The sequence below is a fragment of the Eutrigla gurnardus genome (assembly GCF_963514095.1).
Source record: "Eutrigla gurnardus genome assembly, chromosome: 9".
Taxonomy (NCBI): Eukaryota; Metazoa; Chordata; class Actinopteri; order Perciformes; family Triglidae; genus Eutrigla; species Eutrigla gurnardus.
The window spans coordinates 5,944,884-5,959,588 of record NC_139923.1 but is presented as its reverse complement, the minus strand read 5'-3'; the positions used below and the strand labels follow the sequence as shown (position 1 = coordinate 5,959,588).

At 45.6% G+C, this 14,705-nt stretch overlaps 1 protein-coding gene and 1 pseudogene across 2 annotated transcripts in view; both read left to right on the top strand.

Annotated features, from left to right (window-relative positions):
- The window catches only part of nox5 (NADPH oxidase, EF-hand calcium binding domain 5), a 56,832-nt gene that overhangs the window by 41,188 nt on the left and 939 nt on the right, over positions 1 to 14,705 (top strand). Inside the window, exon 14 of the mRNA XM_084018397.1 lies at positions 14,184 to 14,350. Coding sequence (XP_083874523.1) covers positions 14,184 to 14,350 — 167 coding nt within the window. The remainder of the gene's footprint in view (positions 1 to 14,183; positions 14,351 to 14,705) is intronic.
- LOC311018794 lies at positions 2,673 to 14,160 on the top strand (annotated as a pseudogene). Its single transcript has 2 exons — positions 2,673 to 4,461; positions 10,186 to 14,160. The product of its transcript is annotated as an uncharacterized misc_RNA (transcript).

The following is a 14,705-nucleotide window of genomic DNA, read 5'->3' as shown; positions in this document are numbered from 1 at the left end:
CAACACATCACACCAAACTCAACGACCGGGAAGAGCCCCGCAGAAATGCTGATGGGTCGTCGGCTGATGACCGCACTGGATCGCCTGCACCCAGACTCGCAGGATGAGGTCCGCACAAAGCAAGAGGAACAGGCCTGTAACCAACAACGAGGGCCGAGGCTGTTTCAACCTAGGGACTCTGTGTTTGCCCGCAGTTACACAGGGGCAAGATGGATGCCTGCGGTGGTGGAGAGGGCCACGGGGCCAGTGTCATACAGTGTGAGAGCCCCTGATGGCCAGGTACATCGGCGCCATGTGGACCAGTTGAGAGGGCGCGAGCCAGAGGTAACTGAGGGGGATTCCCCCCAGCCCCCGCCAGCTAGTGAGTCTCTGCCCCGAGAAGGAGCCCAAGAGGGGGTAGAGTCACAGTCGGGGGGGAGAGAGACAAGGGCTCCTGTGGAAGTGGGGCATTCTTCAAGCAGCCCCACAAGCTCCTCTTCTGTGCCTGTTCGCCGTCAGCCCTGCAGGCCCAGAGTTCGTCCCAAAGGGTGGGACGATTATGAACACTAACTAGGGGAAAGGAGTGTTATGTATTTAGTTGAGCTTTATAAGAGGGTTTGGGGGTGGCCCACTAGGGGGAGCTCCAGGCATAGGTCAGGGGGGTTACTGCATAGTTTGGTTCTGCTGTGGTTGTTGTTGTCGTGCAGTGCTCAGCAGAGTGAGCCCGTGTTCCCTGTACTGTATCACAGAGTGTTATTAAATGTTCATGCATTCTACAGTCTACTCTCCGGTCATGCTTATAGATAAGAAGATCTAATAGGGGGAAAGACTGCGGCCAAGGACAAAGGAAAACGCTGCAGACGTAACGTTCACCTCCTGTTGTAACGTTTGTTACGGTGGAGAGAGCGTTGGCCTCCTGTTGCAGCGGTGTGCTGCGGTGGAGGAGTCGCCTCCTGTTGCAACGTGGTGTTGCTATGGAAGAGCGTTGGAAGTGCAGTTCTTAAGATGGCACCGGTTTATATAGCTCACGGCTGCTCCCGAGGACCCCCTGGGGTACCTGTGGTTGTCAGCCAATAGGGCACCAGTTGTGTGACGTTGCACTTCCCACCTCGGTGAGAAGTGAAACTGAAATGGCGGTTGTAGTTTTTTATCTCCTTTGTTCCTTTGTCCTGACCGCGTGTGAAGGCTTTTGTAGGCCGCATTGTGTAGTCCTCATGGTGAGGTCCCAACACAGTCCTGTGCATTGCCTTGGAGGGTGGGTTAGCCATCCTACTTCCATATGTTCTTAAACTCCTCAAAACTCGACAAAACACAATGGCAGGTGATGGTGCGTTTATTGGTGCCGACCTCCCAAGGTGCAAAACAGTTAATAGTTAAAATATTTAGTGTGATAATATCTATCAAAAACATGAAAACAATAGAAAAATACATGTACATGTTTACCAAAAACAACACTGAATGAAGTTCCTTAGCTACTCACGGGCTGTTACCTGCTTTGTAAACAGACCATCAACTTGTCTTCAAAGCCAAGATGACCCCCTTTTTAGCCCCTCCCTCAGGGCGTATCCTATACACCAAAACACAATTAAAAATATCTTCTCAACAGAGAAGATGTATACAGCCTTTACAACATTTCTGTATTTTGCGCAATATTCCTATAACTTTTTAAAAACAAATTATTTTTTTCACACAAATACCCATAACTAATCTCAAATGATCCAGGTCACATGACCCAAAACGTGTGTCCCATTTAACAGCTGTGTCTGACACAGCAATTCACTAGTATTAGAGACCTCGCCCAGTATTACACTGCTGCGAACTTTCAGATGCTCTCAGCACACAACCACACCAAATATTAGACAAAACATTTAAATCACATGCAACATTTCTCAGCATTACTATTAGACAAAATGTAAATGGCACGAAACCTTTCATCATAGCACAGATCACTTTGGTCAACCACACAGCACAAAGGATTATACCATAACAATTTGGAACACTGTTTATTCATTCAGAAGAAGATTCAATCATCAAATCAGCGTTGACTTTCCCTTACCTTTCACACACTCTCTCTCACACACACACACACACACACACACACACACACGCACACACGCACGCACACAAACACACACACACACACACAAACAACTGCAGCACTAAACTCAGCCTGTACGTTTTAGTACCCAGGTTTTTGTTCTCCCTACTTTATTTGCTGCTTTTTTTTTTGCTTTCCTATGGTTTGCTGATGTCTTGAAATGTTTTAAGCTATCAAGAATGCATGTTCATTTGTGTCTGAGATATTATACTGGGCAGTGTGAATGTGTACAAAATGTCCCTGTCTTGCTTCGGTGTCACCGTTGCAGTAAACCACACAGAAAAATTGTAGCTTGACCCATCAATACTCATTCTTGCTTAACAGGGAATATGAGAAAAGTGGGCGTCAGCTAGTCAGGATTCAATACAGCTACAGTGTGTTCATTCGTACTATTCAAGTTTGTCAACTTTGGTGCATCTAACTGTGTCAATTTTAATGCACAGGCATATATCTAACTAGTGGACCCTGCAGACGCATCAGTGAAACAAACCATCCTGATGTTCTGTGGTTGTTTGCCAGCTTGTGAGCCCTTGTACAAATGGAGACCAGATTTTACTGCGCATGTGTTGACATGAAGCAATGCAGGACACTTCCTCCTTTTAGCTTCCTTAAAACAAACCAGGAAACAGGCTACTCTGCCTCACACAGAAAGACAGACGATAAGATTCACCTTCAGATCAAAAGACATACATGGGAAGGAATAGTAGGTAACTACCACTTCAACCAGCTGATGAATCTTAACAGATGATTTACAAGAACAAAGACTCAAAGTGAAAGTTACTTTCAGGGGACAGGAAACGTCTGAGCCGTCTGCCTGCTGTGTTTTCAGCTTCACTCGGAGACTAAATGGCTTCCAGATTAGAGGAAGATCTCTGCTGTACTGTGTGCCGTGAAGTCTTCAAAGATCCTGTCATCCTGTCATGTAGTCACAGCTTCTGTCGAGTCTGTCTGCAGAGCTGGTGGACAGAGAAAAAAACATGTGAGTGTCCTGTTTGTAGGATAAAATCTTCAAAGTCAGATCCACCTTTAAACCGGGTGTTAAAGAACCGGTGTGAGACCTTCTTGTTAGAATGCGGTCAGAGAGCTCTCTGCAGTCTGCACTCTGAGAAACTCCAACTCTTCTGTCTGGACCATCAGCAGCTAGTGTGTCTTGTCTGCAGAGATTCAGAAAAACACACCAACCACAGATTCAAACCCATTGATGAAGCTGCACGCCAACACAAGAAGGAACTTGGGGAAACTCTGGAGCTCTTAAAGGAGAAGTTAAAGGTTTCTGAAGTCAAAGTGAAGTCTGATCAAATACGTGAACACATCAAGTTCCAGGCCCGACACACAGAGAGGCAGATAAAGGAGCAGTTCAACAAGCTTCACCAGTTTCTAGACAAGGAAGAGGAGGCCAGGATCTCTGCACTGAGGGAGGAAGAGGAGCAGAAGAGTCAGATGGTGAAAGAGAAGATGGAGGTTCTGAGCAGAGAGATAGTAGCTCTTTCAGAAACACTCCGAGCCACGGAGGAGGAGCTGAGAGCTGAAGGCATCTCATTCCTGCACAACTACAAGGCTGCAGTGGAACGAGTCCAGCAGCACCCCCTGCTGGAGGATCCACAGCTGCCCTCAGGAGCTCTGATAGACCAGGCCAAACACCTGGGCAACCTGACCTTCAACATCTGGAACAAGATGAAGGACATGGTCTCCTACGCTCCCCTGATTCTGGACCCAAACACTGCTGGGGCTTACCTCATCTTGTCTGAAGACCTGACCAGCGTGAGACCTGGAGAGGAACAGCAGCTTCCTGATAATCCAGAGAGGATTAAAGACTACTGTGTCCGGGCCTCTGAGGGCTTTAACTCAGGGAAACACAGCTGGGACGTCCATGTTGGAGACAGTACAGGTTGGTCACTGGGTGTGTTAGCAGAGTCTGTCATGATGAAGGGTGTCATACGCTCTGGATTATGGTCATTGCGGTTTTCTGAAGGTAAATACCATACACTGTACCCATCACAGCGACCTACTGATGTCATGGTCCAGAAGAAGTTCCAGAGGATCCGAGTGAATCTGGACTGGAACAATGGAAAGCTGTCGTTCTCTGATCCTGATACTAACACATGCATACACACCTTCACACACACTTTCACTGAGAGACTGTTTCCATACATACGGACTGAGGATGAACTGAAGGTTTTACCAGTGAAGGTCTCTGTGGCTGTAGAACAACACCATGATGATGATCATCCCCTTCAAAATCAGCATCATCATGTTACTTGTGTTGATCATTATTATCATGAAGATTTTTATAATTATCAGGGGGAGGTTTATGAGAGGGAGACTTACAAGGGGGAGGTTTATGAGGGGGAGGTTTATGAGGAGGATGATTATGCTTTGTGGTGATGGTAATGATGATTGTGATAATGATTAGGGTTTGTTTTACTGTAATGATGTTGATGATGATCATGTTAATGATTTCTTATGGTTATTGGTGATGATGATTATGATTATGATTTTTACAGAACTGAATCTGTAAAAAGTTTTAGATTCAAAGATAGGCGAAGAGTACAACCTACCAATTTCAATAACTTTTCTTTTTTATTGTCAAGTAAGATTGTTTTTGATCATTCAGAACATTTATTGAGTTTATTAATTAGATATATTAAACTATAATTATACATGCACTGTTTAATAATACCAAACTAATAGGGGCAGTATTTCTCCTCTACAGCCATACTGTAATCTGAATTTACAGTCACCAGCTCTGGTGCTGGCGTTTGCTCTGACTGAATTCAAGTTCAATGCTAATGGAAGTACCGTCTTCAGGAGCACAGGGCAGCACACTCTCATTAATCCAGTAAAGAAACAGGACAGGATGGGCCGGGGGACTGTGTGGATGTGTACTAATGTACATTAGGACATGTACATTTCATTCAAACCATTTCAATCTAAATAAAACATTTGGTGTCTGTATATACTGTTTTTAAATCTGTTATGCTGTGTTCATATCAAATGTGAAGGGAATTTTCACCTTGCGTTACTTTCACAAGTTTGCCTGGATCATTTGTGTGTCAGGCCTGGACTAAAAAGAATCAAAGATGCAGAGGGAGAAGAGTTCAGGCAGATCTTTATTTAGAACTTCTACCATCCCCTAAGATAGAGTGAAAATAATCAGGCTATGAAACAATTAAACTTAAGTCAAAAAGACAAAGAACCGTGAAAACACGAGAACAAAACACGAGAACCTTCGAGGGAAAAAGATAAATGAAAATCTCTCCTAATGGAGGCGAAGTAAAAGGCTGGGCTACACTGTGATTGAACTTACTATGGAAATTTACAAAAATGAAAATCACTCTAACGGAGGAAAGAAAACAAGGCTATAAACTTAAACTGCACTGCACTAGAGCGGAATAAATGTACAAAGAAAACCCTCCAACGGAGATAAGCTCAAGGCTGAAAACCAAAAACGACCTTCTCTAGAGCTGACCAAAAACACTACAACAAAAAATCACTCTTTCTTTAGAGAAAACCAAGAAATTCAGATCGTACAAACACATGGGCTCTAGGCGTTGGCTGTGGACAAAAAGGGCTGGAGGTACACGGGCAAACGATATTCTCGGGCACAGGACAAAGGGAGACGCGGACTATAAGACACATGAGGGTAATGGGAAACAGGTGGAAACAATCAGGAATCAGAGGAGCCATCAGACCGGAGACACATGAGGAAGGGCAAGTGACCTGAAGTGAGAGGAAAGTTATTTTCAAAATAAAACAGGAAATTCACAAGACAAAATCCCATGACAAGACACCCCTCACCGCGGCGTGACATTGTGGTTATTCCTCTTGACTCGCCATAGTCACACCAGAGAGGGCAGGGGACACCTCCATGTAGACACCAACAAGGTTTCATCAATCACGTCATCATGTCTGAGTTCATGACATCATCCAGAGGTGCTCAGTGAACTTCTCCAAGCTGTACTCACTGTATAATAAGACACGTCGGCTGGTTTACTACAGCTGGATGAACCCAAAATACACATATTTAGATGTGATTTAATTACGATAAACAGATAAAAAGGATGCTAAAATAAATAATGATGGTGATTTGTAAAAAAAAAAAAAAAGAAGTCTTAAATCATGACTCAATGGGCCCTAGTTTCGTACACCAGGCGTAGTCGGCGCGCAGCGCACCTGCGCCACGCCCACGGGGTGTGTCCGCCTGGACTTTGCGAGTTTCGTGCACCGTGCAGTCTAGCACAGGCACTCCTCCCGTCACTCCCACCCGCGCAAGTGGGAAAGAGGGAGGAGAAGAAGGCGTGAGTGGGAGACGAGGAGGAGACGAGGCGTGGACTGGGATTAATACAGCCGATTCAGATCTTCACCAATCAAATGAGCTCCTCTCCTCTCCTTTAATACGCCAGGCGAGGTGCAGTGCAAGTTTCGTCACTTGACAACCCGATGACAGAAGCAGCGCCGCCGCTCCCTCCATGCGCATCACGCGCTGTGCGTGCGTATAGTCATAATAATAATAATGCCGATATTATATGACTATAGAAATTGTAGGCACATTTTAGGCATGTCTATCACAAAGCAGGGTCAGGGCGCACAGCAGTAGACATAATAGACGAGCCGGCCGGGACATTCATCATCATCATCATCACCGTCTTCATCATCTGCGCTCCACAGCTGCATCGGATTTCCCGTCCAACACCAGAACGGCGGGACACCGGGAGCTGAGCGGCTAGTGAGGCTCACGAGACCAGGCACTATCTGCTGTTTTTTTTTTAAAGATTTTTTCAGGCATAGACGCAATTTATTAGCAGTGGATAGATATGAAAAACAGGAGAGAGAGAGGGTGATGTTTTGGTCCGAGAGGTCCAAGTTTCAGCTGTGTTAATTCAGTCAGGCTGAGTTTCCGTTCCGCGTGCCATCCGCCTTTGATCTGACGTCAGATGTGACGGGACAATCTATTATGTATTATTTATTGTATTTAAATGTGCCTGTAACTGTGGAAACCTGCCTGTGAGGTCTCGGTGACGTGTGCGCACTGCGCGCCAGTCAGCCAAACTGCCACTCCGCCAGCTGTAATTCGCCTTACGCCAAGAGTAGACCAGGTTGGAGCTGGCGGGCTTTCGGCGAAGTCTCGGCGAGGCTTTTTGCCACGAAACTTCCGCTGCACCAAGCTGAATCTGTGACGCCTCCCCCTGCTGCGCCGCCACACCCATCTTGGCGCAGGCGATCCACCAAACTGCCAACCTGACCGTGCGCAAGGCTGCGGCTGGTCGAAACTTGCAATACGCCGGCTCCGCCGCCCTGCGCCACCCTGCGATGCACCCCACTACTAGGGCCCAATATATCTGAATCATGGAAATCAAATAAGAGCGGAATGCACATTGAACTGATTTCAGTGGGACCTTGTAACCACTACAGCTCAGGAACTGGTGAATGCTGCAGCACAGTGACAATAGACTTTTGCAGCTTAGCAGGAACAGTTGTTGGCTAGACCGACTCAGGAACAGACAAAATCTTGACTGGGACCCCCGACTCAGGGTCCCAACTGGGTGGCTCTGACCCCTAGAGCCGGCCCCTGTCCTCCGGAAAGGGGCCAGCTCAGAGTCTTCGGGGTCAGGATCTTCTAGGAAGCTAGCTGGCTCGGGGTAGGGAGCAGACAGAAGGTTAGTCCACTGAAGTGAAGGTTTGAAACTAGCGGACATAGGTGAAGGCTGAAGTGGCTAGCATGTCGGTGTGTTAGCTGGAGGGTAGCAGGCTGGGAAGCAGAATGGTGACTAGCTGACTGCAGGCTCAAGACCCCAAGTCAAGTTGACTGGAGTGGACTAAACAACACTAAACAAGAATGAGTGAAACATGACACAAAGGACAAACCTCAATTAGGAGCAGGGGGCTGACAAACTGTAACGATGAAGCTCCGCCCATCACCAGACTCACCTGAGCCAAACCAACACTTTTAAAAGAAGGCTGAGACAGTCTGACCCCATAGGAGCTATCAGGTAGAGACACATTCACAACTCCTCTGGTTGCAGAAATAAGGCTGCTTGCATGGTGTCAAAGAGGACGCCTGGACTTGTGGAAAGGAATGTGTTTAATTGAAATAAGACCTACAGAATATTGTGTTTCTATACGTTACTCTTTTTAAACAGATCAGACAACAGCCTTCAAATGCAACATGCATGTGACTATTCCCACTGAGTACAGCGTTCCAAAACCTTCCAAGGATCGATTGCCTTTTCTGTTACTTTCCAGACTTTTCTTATCTTGCTACTTGCACACAACATGCTCTTGCACAATATTCACTTGTGCACACACAATATAATCCCATGAGTCGGAATTTGTTTTGAAATCACGTTTGACGTCTTTGTATTTGCATCATACTCATCTGATTGGTGTCTTTTGGCTTTAATCTGAGGTGGCTGGGTCAGGGTCTTCATGATACTCCTCAGTTCCTTTATTAACACTGCAGGCCTCTCCTGTGTTGGATTTCCTGGCAACATCCACATCAGGCAACTGGCGTTCTGGTCTCATTCTGTGTTGTTGTTGGTCGAGCCTTGATGCAGTGGTTCATATGCTACCACATAGAGCTTCCTTCCACCTACGGCAGTCCGTGTTGCCCGGACTACCTTGTATGGACCTTTATGTTGACCTTGTGGTGAGCACCACATTTTTATTTTCAATTTGCACAATGCATCTCTCCGTAACAGTTTAATGGAAGTTTGATCAGACACCAATTTTGGCAGTGTAGCTGTCGGTCGACAGTCGAACTGTCGTTGTCGCTTAACAGCTTCTGTCCCGAGATTCCTAATGTCTTGACAGTCAGCATCATTCTGGAGCTCTTATCACAAGTCTATACCTAAGATCATAATCCTTCTCTCTACTTCCTGCTCCCTGTCTGCTCCCTCCTCTTGTGCTCACTGCTAAATGTGAGACTTCGTCCTAACACATACCTGTTCTACTTCCTGTTGCTCCCCAGTACAACATGCCTATCCATGATTTCCTTACATGTCCTCTGTGCCCTTTCCTTGCTCCTCCTCTCCACAACAGTGTCCACTCTGGCTGTCTTTCATCGTCTGTTTCATCATGCTTCAACCAATATGATGATTATCCTTGAAACACTTGATTAATCAAATGTATGCAAATGATACAAAGCAGTGCAGCAATAAAGACAGTGATAATCTATTCAAGCAGAAGATTCACTCATATTTCTCTTCTTCAGTACTGCATCACAACACAGAACAAGTCACGAAACATTTCCACATAGCACATATCGCTTTCGTCAACCACACACCCAATAGGATTATACCATACCAATTTGGAACTTTTTATTAACTCAGAAGAAACATTCAAATGCTGGGTTTATGATGTCTAGCCTCCTAAATGTATGATTTATTATTGCTTATACTGTAAATGTATCTCTTAAAGGCTAGTTTTTTAGGCTCACCTTTGTTTTTTTATTTCTCTAACGTCCAAACACACACAGACAGACACACGCACACACAACACACACACACACACACACACACACACACACACACACACACACACACACACACAATCACACACACAAACAACTGCAGCACTAAACTCAGCCTGTATGTTTTAGTACCCAGGTTTTTGTTCTGCCTACTTTATTTACTGCTTTTATTGCTTTCCTACGGTTAGCTGATGTCTTGAAATCTTTTAAGCTTAAATAGAATTTACCTTTATCAACTTTGGTGCATCTAACTGTGTCAATTTTAATGCAGAGGCATATATCTTTTAGTGGACCCTGCAGACGCATCAGTGAAACAAACCATCCTGATGTTCTGTGGTTGTTTGCCAGCTTGTGAGCCCTTGTGCAAGTGCAGACCAGATTTTACTGCACATGTGTTGACATGCAGCAATGCAGGACACTTCCTCCTTTTAGCTTCCTTGAAACAAACCAGGAAACAGGCTACTCTGCCTCACACGGAAAGACAGACGATAAGATTCGCCTTTCGATCAAAACCACCAGGAGAGGACATATAGCCTATGGGAAGGAATAGTAGGTAACTACCACTTCAACCAGCTGATGAATCTTAACAGATGATTTACAAGAACAAACACTCAAAGTGAAAGTTACTTTCAGGGGACAGGAAACGTCTGAGCCGTCTGCCTGCTGTGTTTTCAGCTTCACTCGGAGACTAAATGGCTTCCAGATTAGAGGAAGATCTCTGCTGTACTGTGTGCCGTGAAGTCTTCAAAGATCCTGTCATCCTGTCATGTAGTCACAGCTTCTGTCGAGTCTGTCTGCAGAGCTGGTGGACAGAGAAAAAAACACGTGAGTGTCCTGTTTGTAGGATAACATCTTCAAAGTCAGAACCACCTTTAAACCGGGTGTTAAAGAACCGGTGTGAGACCTTCTTGTTAGAATGCGGTCAGAGAGCTCTCTGCAGTCTGCACTCTGAGAAACTCAAACTCTTCTGTCTGGACCATCAGCAGCTAGTGTGTCTTGTCTGCAGAGATTCAGAAAAACACACCAACCACAGATTCAAACCCATTGATGAAGCTGCACGCCAACACAAGAAGGAACTTGGGGAAACTCTGGAGCTCTTAAAGGAGAAGTTAAAGGTTTCTGAAGTCAAAGTGAAGTCTGATCAAATACGTGAACACATCAAGTTCCAGGTCCGACACACAGAGAGGCAGATAAAGGAGCAGTTCAACAAGCTTCACCAGTTTCTAGACAAGGAAGAGGAGGCCAGGATCTCTGCACTGAGGGAGGAAGAGGAGCAGAAGAGTCAGGTGGTGAAAGAGAAGATGGAGATTCTGAGCAGAGAGATAGCAGCTCTTTCTGACACAATCCGAGCCACGGATGAGGAGCTGAGAGCTGAAGGCATCTCATTCCTGCACAACTACAAGGCTGCAGTGGAACGAGTCCAGCAGCACCCCCTGCTGGAGGATCCACAGCTGCCCTCAGGAGCTCTGATAGACCAGGCCAAACACCTGGGCAACCTGACCTTCAACATCTGGAACAAGATGAAGGATGTGGTCTCCTACGCTCCCCTGATTCTGGACCCAAACACTGCCGGGGCTTACCTCATCCTGTCTGAAGACCTGACCAGCGTGAGACCTGGAGAGGAACAGGAGCTTCCTGATAATCCAGAGAGGATTAAAGACTACTGTGTCCGGGCCTCTGAGGGCTTTAACTCAGGGAAACACAGCTGGGACGTCCATGTTGGAGACAGTACAGGTTGGTCACTGGGTGTGTTAGCAGAGTCTGTCATGATGAAGGGTGTCATTCGCTCTGGATTATGGTCATTGCGGTTTTCTGAAGGTAAATACCATACACTGTACCCATCACAGCGACCTACTGATGTCATGGTCCAGAAGAAGTTCCAGAGGATCCGAGTGAATCTGGACTGGAACAATGGAAAGCTGTCGTTCTCTGATCCTGATACTAACACATGCATACACACCTTCACACACACTTTCACTGAGAGACTGTTTCCATACATACGGACTGAGGATGAACTGAAGGTTTTACCAGTGAAGGTCTCTGTGGCTGTAGAACAACACCATGATGATGATCATCCCCTTCAAAATCAGCGTCATCATGTTACTTGTGTTGATGTTGATAATTATTCGCATGATGAGGACGAGGAGGAGGAGGATTATTATGTTGATGAGGAGGAGGAGGAGGAGGAGGATGATGATGATGATGATGATGATGATGATGAGGAGGAGGAGGAGCAGGATGATTATGATTCTTTATGGTGATGATGATCATGATTAAGGTGTGTAATAGTGATGATGATGATGATCATGACCAACGCCTGTCCCCCCCAGGGACAGCACACAGAGCTCTGGTGCTGGCGTTTGCTCTGACTGAATTCAAGTTTAATGCTAATGGAAGTACCATCCGTGTTCAGGAGCACAGGGCAGCACACTCTCATTAATCCAGTAAATATACTATAAAATGTACAGAGGACACACAGTGTGTACTAATTTACATTAGGACATGTACATTTCATTCAATCCATTTCAATGTAAATTAAAACTGCAAGCAGTGTTGTGACGGGCCGTCGCTCATATGCGGTCGTGGAGTGCCTGCGGTCACAAGACAGTGTCTCAGCCGCATACCTGTTTAGAACACAAGTTTAGACACAAGCGATTGACATTCAAAGCCATCTATCTCCCTGACTGCTGTCTGAGTAGAGTTCTCAACGGGTCGGGTCGGCCCGACAAACCCGACAGGACCCGCGGGTTCAGGCCAGGTTCGGGTCTAAAATATAAGCAAGTGACTCTGGTCGGACCTCTGGCATAATTTTCCGCTCAGTGAAAAAAAAAAGTATTAATCATCGCTGCTGTTCACCGTAAAGTCCGTAACGTGCATCATGGAGAGGGGCGGGGCAGACCTGACGCCGCTGCGTGCACGCCTTTAGCCTGGAGAAGTAGATGGAGTTGGTGAAAAGTAAATTTGCCGCAGGTGAATTCACCGTCGCCGTCTTCTGGTCATGATAATAAGTGTATGAGAAGAAAAAAAAAGAAGGGGGGGGCGGCGGCGTCGGGCCGCGGCCCGGATTCGGGCAGATAATCCATGTTGATGTGACGGGTTACATCGGGTCCGGGCTTTAAAAGCCACGGGCCGGGTCAGGTCGGGTTGTAATTTTCAGGCCCGTTGAAAACTCTATGTCTGAGGTGCTTGTTAAGTGTGGAACAGATCAGACAATGTATAAAGTCATTAGCAGGTGTGGAACGTTTCATGACCGTTGATCTGGTGTGATCTAAAGTGAAACTACACTTCAGTCACAGGGCTCACACACATGTCCATCCCTTCCTGACATCTCTTCTTTTCCCCTAGTGTGACCCCTCCTCCTTCCCCTGTGTCCTCTCTGCAGGCTGAAATGAGAGGAATAAGTCAAAAATAATCAGGTGTGGCTTTTACTTGGAAAAAGTCACAAAGTCAATGACATTTCCTGTCGCCAGTAGGTGAAATCGGATCAACGTTGTCGGAGAAATTAGCAACATCGGGTTTTTCATAAAATCCAAGATGGCGGAAAATTTTGGTACCGGTAGGTGGACTTTGGTAATCCAAGAGGATTTTTTGTAGAGGACACTCGTCTGCACATGTGTGCAAAATTTCATCTCGATCGGAGTTACGGTGTGGCGGGGCGGGCGAATGCCCATGCTAGGTGGTGCTAGCGAGCAACTTTGTTTTGGCCAAATGTGAAACCGCTACCATATCGCAATTTCCTGTAATTTCTACGCACACACCAATTTTGATGGGTTTCTTTTAATGTTGAGGCCTCCAAAACGCGAGTTACTTTGGCATAAGATTCTAAATACAATAGGGCTTTGCAGCCCGACGTTGTCGGCGCTTGGGCCCTAATAAAACATTTGGTGTCTGGATATACTTTACTGTTTTTAAATCTGTTATGCTGTCATTTGTGTTTATTCCTCTTCCCTCGCTGTAGTCGCACCGGGGGGGGGGGTTACCTCCATGTAGACACCAACAAGGTTTCATCAATCACGCCGTCCTGTCTGAGTTCATGACATCATCCATAGCTGCTTTGTGAATTTCACCAAGCTGCATTCATTGTATTCATATCTAGCAAGACACATGTTGGCTGGTTTACCACAGCGGGATGAATCCAAAATATATTATTTGGATGTGATTTAATTACAATAAACAGATAAAAATGGATACTGAAGTAAATAATGATGTTGATTTAAAAAAAAAAAAGTCTTAAGTCAACAACTTTTAAAATGTTTTTTTTTATTGATTGGAGTCTTTGTAGCTGCTCCATCAACACTGAGAATAACATCTAGACATAAACACAGCAGGGTCCTTGTTGTTTGTACCATAGACAGTCTCTGGTTTCTACACGTAGTCTGGCCTGGTCTCTGGACTAATGTGAGGTATTGTCCTCATTCACGTCACATCATTTTGTATGGAATAGTGCCACACAAAAAATTGCTTCAGGGTTGGTGTGAACACACCATTATGATATGTTCCTATTGAAGGCAAGAAGAAGAACATTCCTATAACAGCTGGTTACAAACTTTTAAATTGATGAGAATGTATTGGGACAATCAGTAACACGTCCCCATGTGGTGAGATTATACTATATGATGACCTTCTGCTGTCTGTCAGGCCGCTTCCTGGAGATGCACATGTACATGACCTCAGCTCTCAGTAAGAACGATATGAAGGCCATCGGCCTGCAGATGGCGCTGGACCTGCTGGCCAAGAAGGAGAAGAGAGACTCCATCACCGGCCTGAGGACTAGAACCCAACCTGGACGTCCCGAGTGGAGCAAGGTGAGGACATGGTTTAGTGGACACAATTAATGCAGAAAAACAAATTAAACAGGAGACTATCAATATGCAAAGTCACTCGAGATGACATCTTAAAATGTCAGCGGTTTAAACTAAACCTGCTGTAGAACTGGTTTAAGTGAGGTTTTACTTAAACCTGCTGCAGAACAAGTTTAACTGAGGGTTTACTTAAACCTGCTGCAGACCAAGTTTAACTGAGGGTTTACTTAAACCTGCTGCAGACCAAGTTTAACTGAGGGTTTACTTAAACCTGCTGCAGACCAAGTTTAACTGACGTTTAACTTAAACCTGCTGCTGTCCTCGTTTCACCGAGGTTTAACCTAAACCTACCACAGAC